At 35.3% G+C, this 20600-nt stretch overlaps 1 protein-coding gene across 3 annotated transcripts in view; it reads left to right on the plus strand.

The window, feature by feature from the left end:
• The window catches only part of LOC134750903 (autophagy-related protein 16-1), a 348791-nt gene that overhangs the window by 249879 nt on the left and 78312 nt on the right, over positions 1-20600 (plus strand). For all 3 annotated transcript variants that reach the window (XM_063686145.1, XM_063686162.1, XM_063686153.1), the window contains 2 exons: positions 10395-10515; positions 12842-13021. In XM_063686145.1, coding sequence (XP_063542215.1) covers positions 10395-10515; positions 12842-13021 — 301 coding nt within the window. The remainder of the gene's footprint in view (positions 1-10394; positions 10516-12841; positions 13022-20600) is intronic.

Below are 20600 nucleotides of genomic sequence, written 5' to 3' on the forward strand. Positions count from 1 at the left end.
TTTGCTGAGTTTGAGAAACGCGGTCTGCTCGATTCCGAGGCAAATGAGGTCATAGTTATCTTGGCATCCCACACATTTTAAGAATTCTGAGCCAGGCAAAGGCCGTCCGCAACCTTTACACGTATGTGATGACATTTTATTTTATTTTATTTTTTTATTTGCAAGAACCAAAAAATATAAAAAAAAACACATCCACATCCACATCCACATCCAGTTTCCTTGTAATGCTGGATAATAGATTGTATAACAATCATTGTATTGTTAGTAGACCTCACTAGGTGAAGGCGACCCATATTAAATATGAAAACCTGGTTAATAATAATAAATTAAGAAAATTTGTATTTTTGTAGCCAGTGACATCTCCAAAATAACAAACAATTATTTTTCACAATTTATTTTTTAATTGATTCTAAAAGCACTAATACAACTGCTAATACAACTTGACAAACTATTTTGCACCGATTAGTGTGATACGAACTTTATTGCTTGTGCGACGTCAAAATAAAAATGATTAATTCTCTTGCTAAGTATCTTTACCTAGTATTAGTAAAATTAAACCGTAACATTTAAGTAAAATTAAGTTTACCTGGGTATACCTAAGATTGCCCAAGCCTTTTGGGTAAAGCCGAAAATTAAATCAACAAATATTTTGTATTCGGCGTTTACCCGTGTACAACTAGGTCTACCCCAACACAGGGAGGGTAATGTCAGAAGTGATGATGCAACACCTAACATTACCCAGCCAGTGTTGGGTAGACCTAGACGTGTACGGGTAAACACCGAAATCGCCGAATACAGATTAATGTTGTTTAAATTTTCGGATTTTACCCAAAAGGCTTGGGTAATAATACTAGTTATACCAGGGTAAACTTGAGTTTAATTAACCTTCTAAAATTACCCGTAACAAATATTCAACAAAACTTATGATGACAATGAGTTCGACTACTGGCAATTACTCTTTCATCTAATTCGTGTGGCCATTAATTGTAATCTATGTGAGATAAGTCGCCCATGTGATATCTGAAACTAGATTCTGTATAATGCGCTTAGTTGTGTAGCCAAAGTAATAAGTTGTGTTATTCAGCTCAACGCACCACAGCTGGAATCACTAATGAGAGAGCGCAATTCAAATCAACTGATTTATAAGGAGTGAGTTATTTAGCCGGCCGCACGTGCGATATTTATACATTTAAATGACCATTCGCAATTATCTGATATGCATTCAGGAATCTGCATGGGATAGGAGCTTTTTTTTTACAAAATTGATCTCAGAAGAGCAATTCTTCTCAGGTTCAAGTGGCCTCGGTCGAAATCAAACAGAAATTTAATGGATTAGTTTGACTAACTTATAGCTTTTATTACTTTAATACCTACGTTTTATTTTGTATATTAGATATCTACTCTAACGATGATCATTAATGAAATAATCTTGATATATCTTGCTAACAAATAAACAGTAAGTAAAATCTCATACTCTCCAACCAAACAAGGAAGTATTGTCTACGACAATACTTTTCCTTTTCTGAATCGTGTTTATTGTGCTGTAGAGATTTATTTACGAGTGAGTGTGTACAATTGCAATCTAAACCGGTAGGAAAGCGATATCGATAGTTATATTAGCTCGTTAGAGTCGGCGGGCCTTGTCCGGATGGTATCGCTTAACCCCCTCAATTAGCGTGCCCTGCCTATCGCGGCCATAACCCGAAACAGTGTACGTATAACCGACCTGCATTCGTGACGCGACGTACGAACCGAACCACTATACGTAAACTTAATTATCCGTAACTATAAATTTTAAAAGCGATGATAAGGTCCCGTTGCGCTCTCTGGGAACGATGCTCGCCGGTAATGGCGCATGGCGAATTAAATTTAATTAATTCCCCCTCGCCGAACATACTCGCGGGATCGAATTCAGCCAAAACAGTAGCCAATAGGAGCCGACATATGCCGTTAGTCACCGAGCAAACGACTAACTGCGCATAGGGTTACCGTCATCAGTGAAACTGCTTATTTGCCGTTGCCTTCTTGCAGATTCGGATGATGTAGAGCACTTTAGTTTAGATGTTTCTAATGACACACAAGATTATCGTCTAGCTTTCTAGCAAACCTAGGTCTCACTAACAGGTCACAGATAAATAGCTGACTTCGTGACGTGGGCGGCGCATCCAAACCATAAAACCTGATAATAGGCAAAGTAAATAACAACGAGCGGATAGGTACGCTAATGGTCATAATATTGCAATTGGCCTATTTTAAGTCGTCACAAGTTGAAATGGTAACCCTGTAATTTAATGTTGCACTCAATGTATCCGGTGCCACTAGCCAAAAGATCAGTGCGAGATAAAAAATGGTATTTGTAAAACATAATGTCCCCGCGTTACTTATCGAACCAGTTCGGTACATTTACCTTGCATGTCGTTTCCTTTCTACCTGACAAATTAACTTAGACAAGTTAAGATGCCGCTCCGGTTTTGTGTTCCTCAGGCAACTTGAAAGGGTCTAATCTTGATGTCGCAGTTTTATCATTGCCACTAATTTCTTAGACTGTTTACCTACTATTTACACCTGTTAATAAACGCCTCGTCTCTTCCGCCAGCCTGTACTGCATAATGAATAATAACAGTTATAGTTTAATCACCTCTTGGCTATGATGAGGTATAACTTATTTACTACGACAACCATCCCGCGAGCAGATGGGATGAACTATAGACACGCGCATGACTGCGAATACGCCTTAAACTCCATATAATCCTCACTCACTTATGAATCCTTTCCTACGAATTTAGTCAAACACAAGATACATAGTTTAAAGAAACTTGATAAATACTAGCTAAGAGAAAACGTATAGCCCAGTCATTTTACAGGCCGCTAGTATAGCGAATTGAGAATAATTTATAATAAGTAGCTATTTTTTTAATGTAACGGATGTAACATATTTCTAGTGTTCTGTAGGTATGAAAAAGAATTCAACAAAACATCGTTAAATTAAGATATATAGATTTAGATTTATTTATTTCAGGATAAAAATTACACTATAAATTTGCATCAATGTCAAAATTATGCGTATCTTATCATGATCGTCAAACATTACATACTAAAAAATACAAAATAAATTAAAATATATTTCTCTCCCAATAAGGATCGTCATATAAGTATGTATAAACAAAAACATGTCAAAAATTGATGTCAATCTTAGCAATTTAGAATCATCATTAAATGTCAAACAAAATAAAATATCACAAAAGGAGTAAATGTCATTTTTAAAATACAATAAATCATTTGTATCATAAATAAAATTCAAATTACATATATCATTACAAATTCAATTCCATGAAGTCACTTATAGAGTACAGAGGGTTATCCAACAAAAGGTTTCTCAATTTGCGCTTTAATGCTTCGTCACACGGCTCATTTCAGGTCAGCAGGTAGTTGTTCGTAGTAAGTTGGGCCAATGACTCGAGGGTTCTTCCTTGAAAGTACCATGCGACGGGGACTTCATGCGGGGGGTTCTCAGACGCCCTGTAGCTCAAAGCAGTTTGCCCGGAAAGTTAACTGTAGCAAATTGAGATATATTGTGTCTTACATATAGCAATAGATCGAACAAGTATTGTGAGTAGTGCGTCATTATACGTTGAGAACTAAAGAGCTCTTTGCAAGGATGCCTGTGCTTTACCCCGGCAAGTGTATCGCGCGTTTCTGCATTATTAGGACTCTTTTTGCATCCGTTGAATTACCCCAGAGCAGTGAGCCGTATGCCATGATAGAGTGGAAATGCGCAAAGTACACCTGCTTTAGGGCTTCTGCGGAGATTAGTGGCTTTAGTTTCGTCAACGCAAACGACGCACCATCCAACCGATCGCAAAGGTTGTCTACATGGCACTTCCAATGTTGTCAATCAGGAATCCGAAGAACTTACTCTCTTCGCACATGGGCATCGGAAAGTTAGCCATGCACGGTGGCAGTTGAACCTTTCGTCCAGAAAACAACATAACATTGGATTTCGAATAATTAAGTAATAGACCATTTGCTGAGAACCACGCCTGCAATTGGTCACAAGCCTCATGGATTTTTAAGGCCAGCTGGTCATAAGAGCTGGCACCAACTAATACAGTCGTGTCATCCGCAAACAATACAGACAAGCCAGCTCCAATGTTCGATGGCAGGTCGTTAACAAATAACAAAAACAGGGTATTCCCGAGGGACGAACCTTGGGGAATACCAATATTTATATGGCCTACATCGGATTGTACTGTCCTGCCGTCAGTAGGTAATTTCACGACTTGTTTTCGGTCTGACAAGAATGAGGTAAATAGTTCATGGGCAGTACTTTCGATTCCATATATTTTCAATTTATTAAGTAGTAATTCATGGCTAATGACGTCAAATGCCTTTGACAGGTCGCACAGTATTGCGGCAATCTTATCCTTATCGTCATGATATAATCGAAAATCCTGTACGTCGCGGTGGTTGTCGACTTATTCTGTCGGTAAGCGTATTGGCTTTCCGTAAACAGGTTATTCGATTCTAAATGACTCATAAGGTGAGACGATAGGACAGATTCTACCATTTGAGAAATGGTGGGCACTATTGTAATAGGCCTATAGTTATTGACGTCACATCTGTCACCCTTGCCCTTGAAGACTGGGCACACCCTTGTGTTTTTCAGCACGTCGGGATACGTACCAGTTTCAAAAATAATATTTATGAGAATGATAAGTATGTCACCAATAACAGGCCACAAACATAAAATAATTTTTGGCGAAATGTCAAACGCATCGACAGTCTCGCCTTTTTTTAACATTTTTTGCAAGGTCCTGGTCAGCAAATCACGGGTGACGAATGGCAGAGTGTAAGTGGGTATGGGTACATCGGATGTATCTATGTGCCTCTTAAGATAGTGAGTGGATTGCTGAATATATTGCTGAATAGAGCGACTCGAATTGTCGACTGCCAGCGTATTTCGGAACGGCTTGACTCCTTGGCGCTGCGTAGAGATGTGGCCTCGCTCTGCATTTTCTATCGCGTATATAACGGGGAGTACTCCGAAGAATTGTTCGGATTAATCCCTGCCACTTCTTTTCGCCATCGCCCTACGCGACAACATTACCATCCTCACCACTTAGATGGTTGGCAGTCCTAAACTGTGCGTTTCTCTAGAAACTTCCTGCCTCGCACAGCTAAACTGTGGAATGAACTGCCGCCTGCGGTATTTCCGGACCGATATGACCTTCAAACCTTCAAGAAAAGAGCGTACTCCCATCTTAAAGGCCGGCAACGCACTTACAACCCCTCTGGTGTTGCGGGTGTCCATGGGCGGCGGTAATCGCTTACCATCAGGTGATCCGTCTGCTCGTTTGCCTCCTATTTCATAAATATATATATATATATATCGTTTCGTATTGCATGTTTGCACCCTATGCCCAGAAATTGTGTGTTAAAAGTGTCTGGTAACTCGCTACTTTTCACTTCTATATTGGTGTTTGGATCGCGAAGACAGATGTGGTTCGATCTTACTTTTTTACCTACCTCCTCATTAACAACCTTCCATATTTCTTTGGCTTTATTGCTGCTGGAAGCCAACCTACTCTCAGTATGAGCCCGACGAGCCTGTAACGTTGTGGACTTAATTAAGGAAGAGTAGTGCTCAATACAGTCAGTCAATATGGGCTTGTTGGGATACTGGCGTCTTATTTCGTGTAGGTCGTTGTGTTCACGAACTAACTCCTTCAAATCGTCAGTTGACCATGGTACGTTTTTTATGCCTAATCTTTTTGAACGGAAAGTGAATATTCATATAGTATGTCAGGATATTAAATAATTTAGTAAATTTATAGTCAAAGTCAAAGTCAAATTCAATATTATAAATAAAACTATGAAAAATGTAATCTGATAAACGTCAAGTACAGGATATGTGTAATACAAAATTATCATGTTTAGCAGTCCAAACTTTACGAAATTTACAAATAAGAGCGACAAAATCAGTGCTTTACGCGCGTTTACCTAAACGTCCATTAGAAAAGCAAACATTACTAATTTAGTGAGTCTGTTTTCAAAAAATTGATCTGATAAAAGGAAAGATAAGAAGACGTGCTAATAGAAACCAGTACTTGTTATTTCAATTAGGTAACAAAAGGTGTAAAATTTCACGGACTAAATCTATCAATTTTACATTTTTGCGACTAAAATCGACACCGGCCTCTTACTCGAACCTTTGAGCAGTGTGGTCGCTTATCGCAGTAACCACCGGTGTCACTGAGAGCATCTCAGGTGCAATGTCGGTTAGACCGCAGTCAATGGACGTCGCACAGGCCGCAGTCTCGCGAGTGGGAAACGTTACAGTGTTACGACATCATGGTTGAATATGTGCATTAAATTGTAGGTATGGAATCACGTCTTATTAAATACTAGCTTTTGCCCGCGACTTCATCTGCGTGGAATTAGTAATTTGGGTACCTTAATTCTTATCTGCTTTTTAATCCATTCTTTTTCTACCCCCAAATTGGTCCACACTATACATTTCCACCCCATTTTTTACACCCTTAAGGGATGATTTCGTGGATAAAAGTTATTCTATATCCTTTCCCACAGCTCAAACTATCCCCATACCAAGTTTCATCTAAATCGGTTCAGCGGTTATTGATTCCCCATACAAATTTCCACCCCCCTTTTCACCCCCTTGAGGGGTGAATTCTGGGATAAAAAGTATCCTATGTCCTTCTGTATACCAAATTTCATCTAAACTGATTCAGCGGTTTAAGCGTGAAGAGGGAACACACAGACAGACAGACAGACAGACAGACTTTCGCATTTATAATATTAGTATGGATAGGAAATAGGAAAAGATCTACATTGTACAAGATCTACATGGATAATAGGAAAAGATCTACATTGAATAAAAATAAAAATCAATCGTTGTTAATTAAAATTTCAAGTCATCGGAAAATTCTTGGTAAATAAATCGCTATAGGTAAAAAACTTTACTAAAGCCCTTCTTGCGTGTGTGTGTGTGTACAGTTTGCAAAAAAAAACACATAAGCATAATAAATTATATAATTTTTTAATATATCTAAGGTGTCTTGATTGAATTAGTCAACCGTAAAGCTTGATTTTCGGTTAGATTTATTGATGGGTGTTTAATTTTTTTCTCTTGGAAATATTTGTAAGAATGTTGCCTTTGGAAACTTAAAACATTCTTGCAGTAAGAAAAAACGCCTCTTCTTTGACAGGTGTTCCGTTCCATTCAGACAACTTATTAAGAACGGTTTTTCAACATTAAAAAATAAACGTGTTATAATACTTATAATTATGAAGAGGTAAGTAATAACATATGAAATATGCTGTTTTCGTATTCTTACATTAACAGTAGGTTTTTATGTTGATTACGACGTTTAAAGGAAACTAATATTAACACTCATCAATAAGTAGTCATGAATTGGAACAAGTATAAATTTAAAAAAATTGGAAAAGTAAAAAGCACTAGTTCGCGAAAACCAACTTTCCGCACGCTAAACAGCCACGAAAAGTAGCACTTTTTGAGCAACTGTATTAAAAAAGATTTTTTAAACATTCTTCTGCCATTTTCAACTGTCATTATTTAGCTGTCATCCTGCGAATTTTCAGTAGGCGTCATTATTAAAAAAAAATTAAACCTATCTAAAGTTACGTGTTAATATCTTCATTACCTAGACTTGTATGAAGCGGATCCTCAATGCTTTTTGATAAAATTTGTAACTGTGGAAGAGACGTGATTCCACTACTACACGCCAGAGGCCAAACAGTAATTGAAGGAGTGGGTTCATGCTGTATCTCTCTTCTTCCTGCCCATATACCTGTCTGTATCTCCGCCTTTAAAAAAAGGCATGGCGATTTTGTTGGCCAATAACTTCAGGGCGTCAGTTTTTTGGGATGCAAAACCAGTAATAGTGGTTGACTATCCTGAGAAGGACTTCATTATAAACTCAGACTATTTTTCCAAACTCTTACGCCGTTTACGCGAGAATTGAAGGTTTTTAGGGTTCTGTACCCAAAGGGTAAAACTATTAAAAGGGTAATATTATTACTCAGACTCCTCTGTCCGTCTGTCTGTCACCAGGCTGTATCTCATCAACCGTGATAGCTAGACATTTAAAATTTTCACAGATGATGTATTTCTGTTGCCGCTATAACAACAAATACTAAAAAGTACGGAACCCTCGGTGGACGAGTCCGGCTCGCACTTGTCCGGTTTTTTTTTACCTTCAATCCTCGCGTCCTGGACTATTGACAAAGGAAGTTCTGTTTCACTAGGATTATGCACGCGTTCAGACTTCACAAAAATCGATGGCCGATATTCATAACTCTGTGGCTTTTAGATATTGCACCATTCACCCGACTCCTACTCCATCGGACTACCACATGTTCCCTACTATTAAAAAACATGAGGTAAGAAATTTTCACATGACGTCGAGGTCCAGGTTGAGGTGGACGGTTTGGCCATGTATTTTGAAGGCTTGGAGGAAAACATCTTCAAAAATGGTGTAATGACTTTAGAACTCTAATGTAACTCGTGCATTGAGCTCGGCGAAGACTACATAGTAATAAAAAATATTTAAAAAATCAGAATTTCAATCCACCCTCGTACGAAGACAGTTACTCGAAAGTGATAATTATTAAATTTTACCGTGATAATAGAATCATAAGACTTATAATCAGACTTCAAAGACAAGCAAACAATTAGTTAATAAAAAATAATAAATATTATAGGGAACATTCTTACACAAATTGACTAAGTCCCACGGTAAGCGGTAGGTTGGTTTGAGTTTGGAAACCACACGTTATATTACAAATTTCAAAAATGAAACGTCTATTCGATCATATCACACACATTCAGAGGAGCGTTAGCTAAGGTTTTTACCTATGGGCGTGCGTAAATACGCAAGTTTCTTCGTTCCAGCGATATTTTAACATGCGCTCGGCAATAGCGTTGCAGCGGCGAGTGCAGACCGCTGTTCCGCTGCGTTATGCGACCGCGCTCTTTGTTTATGTTAGTATTTACTCCACATAAACGGAATGAAACTTGTTGAACGCGCCGCCCGATAACCGAGTGTTTTGTCTGCAATTAAGAACGGCGAGAGCGGGTCAAACGCCCGCTCGCGCATTACCACAGATTTATGGAGACATTTCAAGCGTGTCAGGCATGTTTAACTACAGAGCTGTCATGCTGTATAAACAGTGACGTTGTAAATATTCTACCACGTGCGATTCTTACTGGTCAATTATTATGCTGTTATTAATTTTAAACAAAAGGTTAAAGTTAAGGGCGCCTACGATACGTCTTGATGCGTATACAAGAAAAAAGTTTTCCATTAAATGTACTTAACATTGTTTAAATACATAATTTTGAGTAGATATGTTTTTCTGCCGTACATCGTACAGGCAGTATGAGTGACGTGGTGGGAGACATCAGACCAGCAAAAATAGTTTAGTTAGTAAGGGGAGTACTGTAAATCAACATTTAGTGCCCTTTTATGTGGGAAATACTGTCGAGTTAACAGTCTTAAGTAGCACTAATTAACAATCGATTAAGATGCAAATCAACGCCACGCAGCGTTTTATTCGATTCGGCACAGCTGTTATAAACGGCCGTGGCCTTCTTGTATTGAAAACTGATACCCCACGGTGCGGCTCTCGGTCTCAGTGAGTTAGGTCAGTGCGAAGATAACGAGCCGTAAACAGAGGACAATAATCGTCCGTCGTAGCCCCGGGAGCCGCGCTGGACGCAAATCGCCACATCAACCAGTAGGCTAATTGACTACCTACCTGTTACGATATTCCATCCTAGGAAATATGCCAATCTAGCTTGATCTCAATGATTTGTCATGTAATTGAATATAATAATCTGATTTTCCAAGTAGTCGTAATGGATTTACCGGGCTAACAACCTGGAACACAACATCCTGTGAAATATTACTAGGTGTAAGTAAACTTAATAATTGCTACGTTTTCCGTTGGTTTAACACTTTAACTACACGGCTGTATTTTGCAAAAACCAATAAAACAAGATTCAGTTACACTTTTAAACAATCAAGAATTATGAATAATAATTATTGTACAACTATCACGGTAACTATCCAGATCTGAGGGCACAGTAGTGCCCCCGCTATGTCGAGCAAAATAAACAAAACAGGCATAGCCGTACCCTCTTTTCTCGAAGCCTTTCTGGGCATTTTCGACCCCTTTTAACTACTTTATGGATAAAGCTATAAGCCTACATTTTCAGTCACCAATAAGGCATAATGAAACAAAACAATGTTCCCAATAACATTTTGTTTGAAGTTGCATATGTATCCAAAGAATTTTAAGACACTTTCACTACTAATCAGAAAGTTTATTTATTTTTATTTTTTTGTCCGCAGCATACACTAACGGGTCACAGCGCCAAAGTGATGGCCGCGAAGTTCCTGGGAGAGCCCACCAAAGTGATCACCGGCAGCCACGACCGGACACTCAAGATATGGGACCTAAGGAGTAAAATGTGTCAGTATTTTGATTAGGCTAAGTTAAGCTAGGTATCTTATTTTGAACTTATAAGAATTTAACACACCAAGTCCGTAATCGGGTTTCATAATTCATATAATATTCATTCCTAAAATTTACTGTTATATGATGATGATTTTTGAAATTAGCCAACAATTTGAAGTAGTCGGAATTACCCGAATATACCTTAACTTGCATTAAATATATTACGCTAATTAACGAACTGAAATGTTTTTACGAATTAGTCTACGCGCACGAGTGTGCGCCGCCGCCGCGTTACTTGCATTTAAGCGCTCAGGACATGCTTTACATTCCTTCTTTTATGGTGAAATTATGAAAGTCTTAAGCACATACAACTTTCTACCTTGGCATTGTAGAACTAATCTTGAGATATATTTGCATAATACCACGGTATTTATGATACTTAAGGTAACTATTTATGTTTCATGCGAAAAGTTTAATTAAAACCATGGGCTCGTTTCATGAAAGCACGTAACTTATTATATTTCATATATTTCATATTTGTATATTCATATTACATGTCGTTTTTAGAATTACATTAAAAATTAAAAAAAAAAAAACAATTAAAATAAAATTAGCGTTATAAACACAATAATTACATTCAAAATAAAAAAATAAAAATTTACAGGTGGAAGCATCTTTTTAACTCCTATTATTAGAATGTGACATCCTTACTCGTAAGAAATAAAATATATATACGGGTCATACATATTTTTTTGCTATTTTTTTCCATTTTTTTCTTTAATATATATATATATACATATATATATATACATATGTATGTATTTTTTTCCATTTTTTTCTTTAATATATATATATATATATATATATATATTAAAGAAAAAAATGGAAAAAAATAGCAAAAAAATATGTATGACCCATAAAATACGAGCGTAACTTTATTGTAATAGCGTTTTGTCTAAAAAGTTACGTAATAAAACCAATCCCGATATAAACGAGCAGGTATTCAATTAGTACAATCCTCGTTACCCGGGCTGTTGTAACTAGTTGTTATATTATACTGGTGCTCATACTGGCAATAAAAATGTTTAATACTTCATAGCTACTGATCCGCCGCTACCTTCCGCTTGCATTATTTCTACTACGAGGGATTAGACGCACTATCTCTACAACTTTATAGTCAGTCTAGAACATTTCTTTTATTATTTAATCAGGCCATTCAATTATACACATCCTGTATAAGCAATTATCAACATAAATCATAATGAGCAATTGAGTATTTTATGTAGTCTACCATAAAGAAATGTATAACTGCTAAAATCTAAATTATCATCACACTTTATACAGCTTTCGACCTTAACATAAAATTCGCGTACCCAGGTACACCCAGCTGCAAAAGTGCATGGCCACTTTATAAATGAATTCTATTCATAACGTGTCCATGCAATTTTGCAGCTCAGTGTACATCACAGATAAATGTTGCGAATTTAATTACGTTGTTATAATGTAGTATGAGTATAGGTATATAGTGTAATGTTATTAATTATACTACAGTTAGGTACATATTACTATAAGTAGGTAGTCGTTAGTCGATTAAATTGGTAATCTACTTATGCTAGTTTTCTATTAATCTATACGAATATTCCAAGGTTCTAGATGCCTGCCTAAAGACAGCAGTCAAAGTTAGTATCAAGATTTTTAAATATGTTTTACCTACTTACTTTTACCAGGTGTGAGTGCTAAGTTTTTTTTAAAGTGTTCAGTGCATATTTATATATTAAGTGTAATATAAATAATCTGAAATATCCATTTTAGATTAGGTGTAGGTATGGATAAAAATGTTTGAACAATAAAGAAGTCCATTAGATACCTATCTGAGGATTCTGAGGGATGGATGAATTGAGTATCAATCGATGCCCCCTTCTGCGTCGGGGTTTCCGCTAGTTCAGCGAGTTCAACGAATACGAGTACCATTTCCTGAGGGTCTAAGATGGTCTCGCTTTTTTCGTCTGTCATTATAGCCATCGCGTTCTAACAAGTATGTACGTATATGTGCGAGAGTGACGCATAACACCGTTGAACGATAGTAGAAACATCCTATCAGTAGGAGAGACTGGGGAAACTTGATCCTAGGAGACTTCGTCACCTAAATTATTAAACCATAATTAATTGCCGACAAATCGTCGTCGTAGAATTAGAATTGCTATTTTAGACCTATTTAAAACTTAATATTTATTTAGAGGACCATGTCTCCCCTAGCCCTAGAATCAAGTCTGCCCAGTGTACTGGAGATTATTTTTGCTTTAGCAACTTGTCATACTTGAACTGGGCTATAATTATACAGGTACAGAAACAAAGTTCGCGGGATCGTCGTGCAACGACCTGGTCACCTCGGACAGCGCCGGCTCCACGATCATTTCGGGCCACTTCGACAAGACGATACGGTTCTGGGACATACGCACCGAGATGTCCGCCAACCATATAGTACTTCAAGGAAAAATCACCTCACTAGACCTGAGTAGAGGTATGTGTAACCTAATCATATTATAAATACTTACTTAGTTATTGTTTACCTACTTTCTTTCAAAGTCGGTCACCTAGGTAGGTTATTGCAAATGACAAACAATACTTATAGACCTGTAACAATAACTTCTGAGGTTATAAGAATATTAATGTTGCTTATTTTTTATATATAGTTTCCAGACCATATACTAAACCTAAAAATAATATTTTGTGTCATCCTAGGTATTTGCTTAGGTAGAAATTTAGGTATTTCTTTTTTCAATCAGCATTCTGTAAAAAAAATATTCGAGACGAAATTCTTTGTTTCCCTGTAAAGGCAAAGTGGCTTCCGACGTACACACGCATTTTGTGTCATTTTCATCCACGGCTATAATGGCATTTAATAAATACCTAATATTGATCCTAAAACGCCTAAAAAAATATTAGAGTCGGTAAGTGAAGTGTTGTACTTTACAGAACATTGTTATATGTTATTCAAACAAATCTGTGTCAAATTCATCCACCGCTTTTATTTAAAAAAATTTTTTTTCTAATTAACACCCTGTATCTGCCACAAAAAAAAATTCATATTATTAAGTTTACGTCTACAATATTATAATACCACATTGAGACATCATTCATAATTTGGGTCATTTTGATCCACGGTTTTTTTACTATCTGGCAAAATAAAACTCAATTGAGCAAGAAGGGCGTGCGCGGGGAAGGGTACCTACGCGGGTGGGGTGCTTATTATACTTGCCGCAATATCAGCTGGCGACTGAGATCTTAATACTATCTCCTTTACCCTTGTTAAGACCAACCAAGAGATGGCATTATGAGCTGTCTCGCCACTTAGTTTTGCGATACAGTGTATTTATTTCATTCGGAGGCATAATTACATTGTCTTATCAATCTTACCGTAGTAGGTATATAAATATAATTAAAAATAAACTGTAGGCTGCACTCCTCATACTGACCAACATTTGTGACGTTCCTAATCAAAAGGTACCACTTTCTCTGACAGGTTATTTGTATAAAGATATAATCAAATTTCGTCTTTATGGTAAACGACAAAGTGGTACCTACCTTTTGATTGAGAATGTCACAACAGCGACTTAAAAATTACTTTTGTTTCGATTTTTAGTAGACTTTTTAAGTTTATTTTAAGACGCAATTTATTGTGATTTTTGTTATGTTTAAGCGTGGCAAGCAACATTAATTACATTGATGATGATGTTCATTAAATACAATATTTTTTCATACTATACTGAACTGTCACCCTATACATGAGAATGAACAGCGCCCTCTTGACAATGATCATATATTAGGTCAGGCTTTAATATGTGTCATAATTTAGTAAAGTCCCCTTTGTGGATTCTAAGTTTCCGAGTTACAGCAGTTTAGTGAAAGCGTTTTTTATTTAAATATAAATTAAGGGTTGAATAAATAGGAAAGAAAATTTGATTATTTTTGCGCTACGACGCACGGTTTAGGAGATACAGCCCTATAAAGTTTTTTTTTATTGTTTTTTTCTTTTTTTCTTTTTTACATTGTGTTTTTTGTATATTACTTTGGGGTTCCGTAAAGGGGAACGAAAATTTAATTATTTTTGCGCTACGACGCACGGTTTAGGAGATACAGCCCTATATATAGATTTTTTTCTTTTTCTTTTTTACGTTTCTAAATCTTAATTAAGGGCTTCTTAAGGGGAACGAAAATTTGATTATTTTTCGCTACCATGCACGGTTTAGGAGATACACCCCTAAAGTTTTTTTTGTTGTTTTTTTCTTTTTTACATTGTGTTTTTTGTATATTACTTTGGGGTTTCATAAAAGGGAACGAAAATTTTATTATTTTTGCACTACGACGCACGGTTTAGGAGATACAGCCCTAAAATGGTTTTTTTTTTCTTTTTTGCGTTTTTAAATCTTAATTAGGGGCTTCTTAAAGGGGAACGGATATTGATTATTTTTGCGCTACGATGCACGGTTTAGGAAATACAGCCCTATAAAGTTTTTTTGTTATTATTTTTTTCTTTCTTTTTCTTGTTTTTGTATATTATTTTGGGGCTTCATAAAGGGGAACGAAAATTTTATTATTTTTGCGCTACGACGCATGGTTTAGGAGATACAGCCCTATAAAGATTTTTTTTAAAATTTTGCGTTTTTTTTTAATATAAATTATGGGTTGCATAAAGGGGAACGAACATTTTATTGTTTTTGCGGTACCACGCACGGTTTAGGAGATACAGTTCTATAAAGTTTTTTTTTTGTTTTTTTTTTTTTAAGTATTAATTACGGGTTTCTTAAAGGGGTTTTTTAAATTATTTTTGCGCTACGACGCATTGTTTAAGAGATACAGCCCTATAATGATTTTTTTTTTAAATTTTGCGTTTTTTTTTAAATATAAATTATGGGTTGCATAAAGGGGAACGAAAATTTTATTATTTTTGCGCTACGACGCATGGTTTAGGAGATACAGCCCTATAAAGATTTTTTTATTGTTATTTTTTTTCTTTTTTTCTTTTTTACATTGTGTTTTTTGTATATTACTTTGGGGTTTCATAAAGGGGAACGAACATTTTATTGTTTTTGCGGTACCACGCACGGTTTAGGAGATACAGTTCTATAAAGTTTTTTTTTGTTTTTTTTTTTTAAATATTAATTACGGGTTTCTTAAAGGGGTTTTTTAAATTATTTTTGCGCTACGACGCATGGTTTAAGAGATACAGCCCTATAATGTTTTTTTTTTTAAATTTTGCGTTTTTTTTTTAAATATAAATTATGGGTTGCATAAAGGGGAACGAAAATTTTATTATTTTTGCGCTACGACGCATGGTTTAGGAGATACAGCCCTAAAAAGATTTTTTTATTGTTTTTTTTTTTCTTTTTTTCTTTTTTACATTGTGTTTTTTGTATATTACTTTGGGGTTTCATAAAGGGGAACGAAAATTTTATTATTTTTGCGCTACGACACATGGTTTAGGAGATACAGCCCTATAAAGTTTTTTTTTATTGTTTTTTTCTTTTTTTCTTTTTTACATTGTGTTTTTTGTATATTATTTTGGGGTTTCATAAAGGGGAACGAAAATTTAATTATTTTTGCGCTACGACGCACGGTTTAGGAGATACAGCCCTATATATAGATTTTTTTCTTTTTCTTTTTTACGTTTCTAAATCTTAATTAAGGGCTTCTTAAGGGGAACGAAAATTTGATTATTTTTCGCTACCATGCACGGTTTAGGAGATACACCCCTAAAGTTTTTTTTGTTGTTTTTTTCTTTTTTACATTGTGTTTTTTGTATATTACTTTGGGGTTTCATAAAAGGGAACGAAAATTTTATTATTTTTGCACTACGACGCACGGTTTAGGAGATACAGCCCTAAAATGGTTTTTTTTTTCTTTTTTGCGTTTTTAAATCTTAATTAGGGGCTTCTTAAAGGGGAACGGATATTGATTATTTTTGCGCTACGATGCACGGTTTAGGAAATACAGCCCTATAAAGTTTTTTTGTTATTATTTTTTTCTTTCTTTTTCTTGTTTTTGTATATTATTTTGGGGCTTCATAAAGGAGAACGAAAATTTTATTATTTTTGCGCTACGACGCATGGTTTAGGAGATACAGCCCTATAAAGATTTTTTTTTAAATTTTGCGTTTTTTTTTAAATATAAATTATGGGTTGCATAAAGGGGAACGAACATTTTATTGTTTTTGCGGTACCACGCACGGTTTAGGAGATACAGTTCTATAAAGTTTTTTTTTTGTTTTTTTTTTTTTTAAGTATTAATTACGGGTTTCTTAAAGGGGTTTTTTAAATTATTTTTGCGCTACGACGCATGGTTTAAGAGATACAGCCCTATAATGATTTTTTTTTTAAATTTTGCGTTTTTTTTTAAATATAAATTATGGGTTGCATAAAGGGGAACGAAAATTTTATTATTTTTGCGCTACGACGCATGGTTTAGGAGATACAGCCCTATAAAGATTTTTTTATTGTTTTTTTTTTCTTTTTTTCTTTTTTACATTGTGTTTTTTGTATATTACTTTGGGGTTTCATAAAGGGGAACGAACATTTTATTGTTTTTGCGGTACCACGCACGGTTTAGGAGATACAGTTCTATAAAGTTTTTTTTTTGTTTTTTTTTTTTAAGTATTAATTACGGGTTTCTTAAAGGGGTTTTTTAAATTATTTTTGCGCTACGACGCATGGTTTAAGAGATACAGCCCTATAATGATTTTTTTTTTAAATTTTGCGTTTTTTTTTTAAATATAAATTATGGGTTGCATAAAGGGGAACGAAAATTTTATTATTTTTGCGCTACGACGCATGGTTTAGGAGATACAGCCCTATAAAGATTTTTTTATTGTTTTTTTTTTCTTTTTTTCTTTTTTACATTGTGTTTTTTGTATATTACTTTGGGGTTTCATAAAGGGGAACGAAAATTTTATTATTTTTGCGCTACGACACATGGTTTAGGAGATACAGCCCTATAAAGATTTTTTTTTTAAATTTTGCGTTTTTTTAAATATAAATTATGGGTTGCATAAAGGGGAACGAAAATTTTATTGTTTTTGCGGTACCACGCACGGTTTAGGAGATACAGCTCTATAAAGTTTTTTTTCCTGGTTTTTTTTTGTTTTTTTTTAAGTATTAATTACGGGTTTCTTAAAGGGTTTTTTTCTTTAATTATTTTTGCGCTACGACGCATGGTTTAAAAGATACAGCCCTATAATGTTTTTTTTTTTAAATTTTGCGTTTTTTTTTTTAAATATAAATTATGGGTTGCATAAAGGGGAACGAAAATTTTATTATTTTTGCCCCACCACGCACGGTTTAGGAGATATTATATCTATATATATAGCTATAATAGCTCTATAAAGTTTTTTTTCCTGGTTTTTTTTTAAGTTTTAATTAAGGGTTCCTTAAAGGGGAACGAAAATTTGATTATTTTTGTGCTACGATGCACGGTTTAGGAGATGCAGCCCTATAAAGATTTTTTTTGTTGTTTTTTTTTTCATTGTGTTTTTTGTATATTATTTTGGGGTTCCGTAAAGGGGAACGAAAATTTTGTTCTTTTTGCGCTACCACGCACGGTTTAGGAGATATAGCTCTATAAAGATTTTTTCCTGTTTTTTTTTGTTTTTTTTTTAAGTATTAAGGGATCCTTAAAGGGGAACGAAAAATTGATTATTTTTGCGCTACGATGCACGATTTAGGAGATGCAGCCCTATAAAGTTTTTTTTATTGTTTTTTTTTTCATTGTGTTTTTTGTATATTAGTTTGGGGTTCCACAAAGGGGAACGAAATTTTGATTATTTTTGCGCTACGACGGTTTAGGAGATACAGCCCTATAAAGTTTTTTTTGTTTTTTTTTTCATTGTGTTTTTTGTATATTTATTTATTTATTTTATTTTATTAAAGACAACAAAATGGTCCAAAGAGTGTTAGTTGATCCTAGCCTACGTTAGTACTTAATAATAAACACAGATTTTGTCCTTTGACACAATTTCCACATCAAAGGACAATCAAGCTTATTAGCTATCATGTTTAAGATGCTATTACTGCTCCCACGTACCCTACTTAAGAGCGAGGACGTTTTCTTACGCCAGATAGCGTCGAAGCTATCAGTCCGCGCCTCAGCAAACATAGTCGACGCGCTGCAGTATCGTGGAAGCCGTAGCAGCACCCTAAATGCGTTGTTATACTGTACACGCAGAGCATTGTAAGCCCGCTGCGTGTAATTGACCCACAGACTTGACGAGTACAGTGATGTGCAGTATGCCTTAAATAAGGTTATTTTGACAGAAATTATTACTTTGGGGTTCCGTAAAGGGGAACGAAAATTTTATTATTTTTGCGCTACGACGCACGGTTTAGGAGATACAGCCCTAAAATGATTTTTTTTCCACTTTTTCTTTTTTGCGTTTTTCAATCTTAATTAGGGGTTTCTTAGGGATTTTTTTAATTATTTTTGCGCTACGATGCACGGTGTAGGAGATACAGCCCTATAAAGTTTTTTTGTTATTTTTTTCTTTTTTTTTCATTGTGTTTTTAGTATATTACTTTGGGGCTTCATAAAGGGGAACGAAGTTTTTATTATTTTTGCGCCACCACGCACGGTTTAGGAGATATTATATCTATATATATAGCTATAATAGCTCTATAAAGTTTTTTCCTGGTTTTTTTAAAAGTTTTAATTAAGGGTTTCTTAAGGGGAACGAAAATTTGATTATTTTTGTGCTACGATGCACGGTTTAGGAGATGCAGCCCTATAAAGATTTTTTCCTCTTTTTTTTTCTTTTTTGCGTTTTTAAATCTTAATTAGGGGCTTCTTAAAGGGGAGCGAAAATTTGATTATTTTTGCGCTACGATGCACGATATAGGAGATACAGCTAATACAGCCCTATAAAGATTTTGTTTCTTTTTTTTTTCATTGTATTTTTCATGTATTACTTTTGGGTTACATAAAGGGGAACGAAAATTTTATTATTTTTGCGCTACGACGCATGGTTTAGGAGAGACAGTCCTATATATTTTTTTACAATGCATGTGCTCGAAAAGTGCGTTTCCTACGGAGCCATATCGTGCGGAAAGTACTGCTTTTCCGCACTAGTGCTTTTTGTTTTCAATTTTTTTTTACAGTACAAATGGTGCTACTTTCTCGCACTAGTGCGGGAAAGAGCACTTACCGTGCATATGTCGAAAGTTTAAAGGGCCATATGTACTGTAAAACGTACGATACACGTGCGAATAGGTAATTCGCAACTCGTGTCGATTTAAAACACTCCTTTTAATAATTAAACTTATTTGCCATGACATGTTTTTTTATTTACTCGCACAATGCATAGTAAAACATTGTATGATACACGTGCGTAAAGATGATTTCCGCACTTGTTGCATAAATAGCAATTTTTTTTTATCGAAGAATGAAAGAAAGTCACGGTATTAATAACCAAATTTTACTTTAGTGGTACCTTTTCCCTATCACTGTCACAAATGTATGTGGCGTTCACGTAAACGCGATATTTTTAAGATTTCCCTGCGCAATGTTGCCAGCTCGCTCGCAAATCAAACATGTACTTACAGTTCTTTTGCATAATGGTGACATTGTACAATATCTATGAGTTTTAAATAGGTAAAAGATAATTCGACGCATTCTTTGCTTGCTTGTTGCTTGTTGTTGTGTTGTTTGCGTAACTTCTTTGAATAAGTTGAGTTAATTTGGCGCACAGGCGAAGTAAACATGCGTTGCGTACGGCAAGGTCACGCCGCGGCCCCACCCTGCACGGCCTCCGTTGCCCATTCAGACCGCCCGCTAGCTTCGTTTGAACGCAAATAATATTTTTGTAATATTTGTTTATGCAGTGGATGCAAGTGACACAAATTCATACATCTTATTTATCCCGCATTTCAAATTAATAAGATGTAAACTCTAATATCTTTAATATTCTTTTGTAACGGTGACAGCCTGTTACAACAAAATCATCAAATATCTTATGAAGCTATGCCTTAATAAGACACAAAATCATTTAATGGACCTATTTAAACGATTAAATTCGACCTAAGTAATTTTTTTTAACTTTAATTTTTTTTTGTGTC

Source organism: Cydia strobilella, chromosome 2 (assembly GCF_947568885.1).
Source record: "Cydia strobilella chromosome 2, ilCydStro3.1, whole genome shotgun sequence".
In the NCBI taxonomy this organism is placed as follows: domain Eukaryota; kingdom Metazoa; phylum Arthropoda; class Insecta; order Lepidoptera; family Tortricidae; genus Cydia; species Cydia strobilella.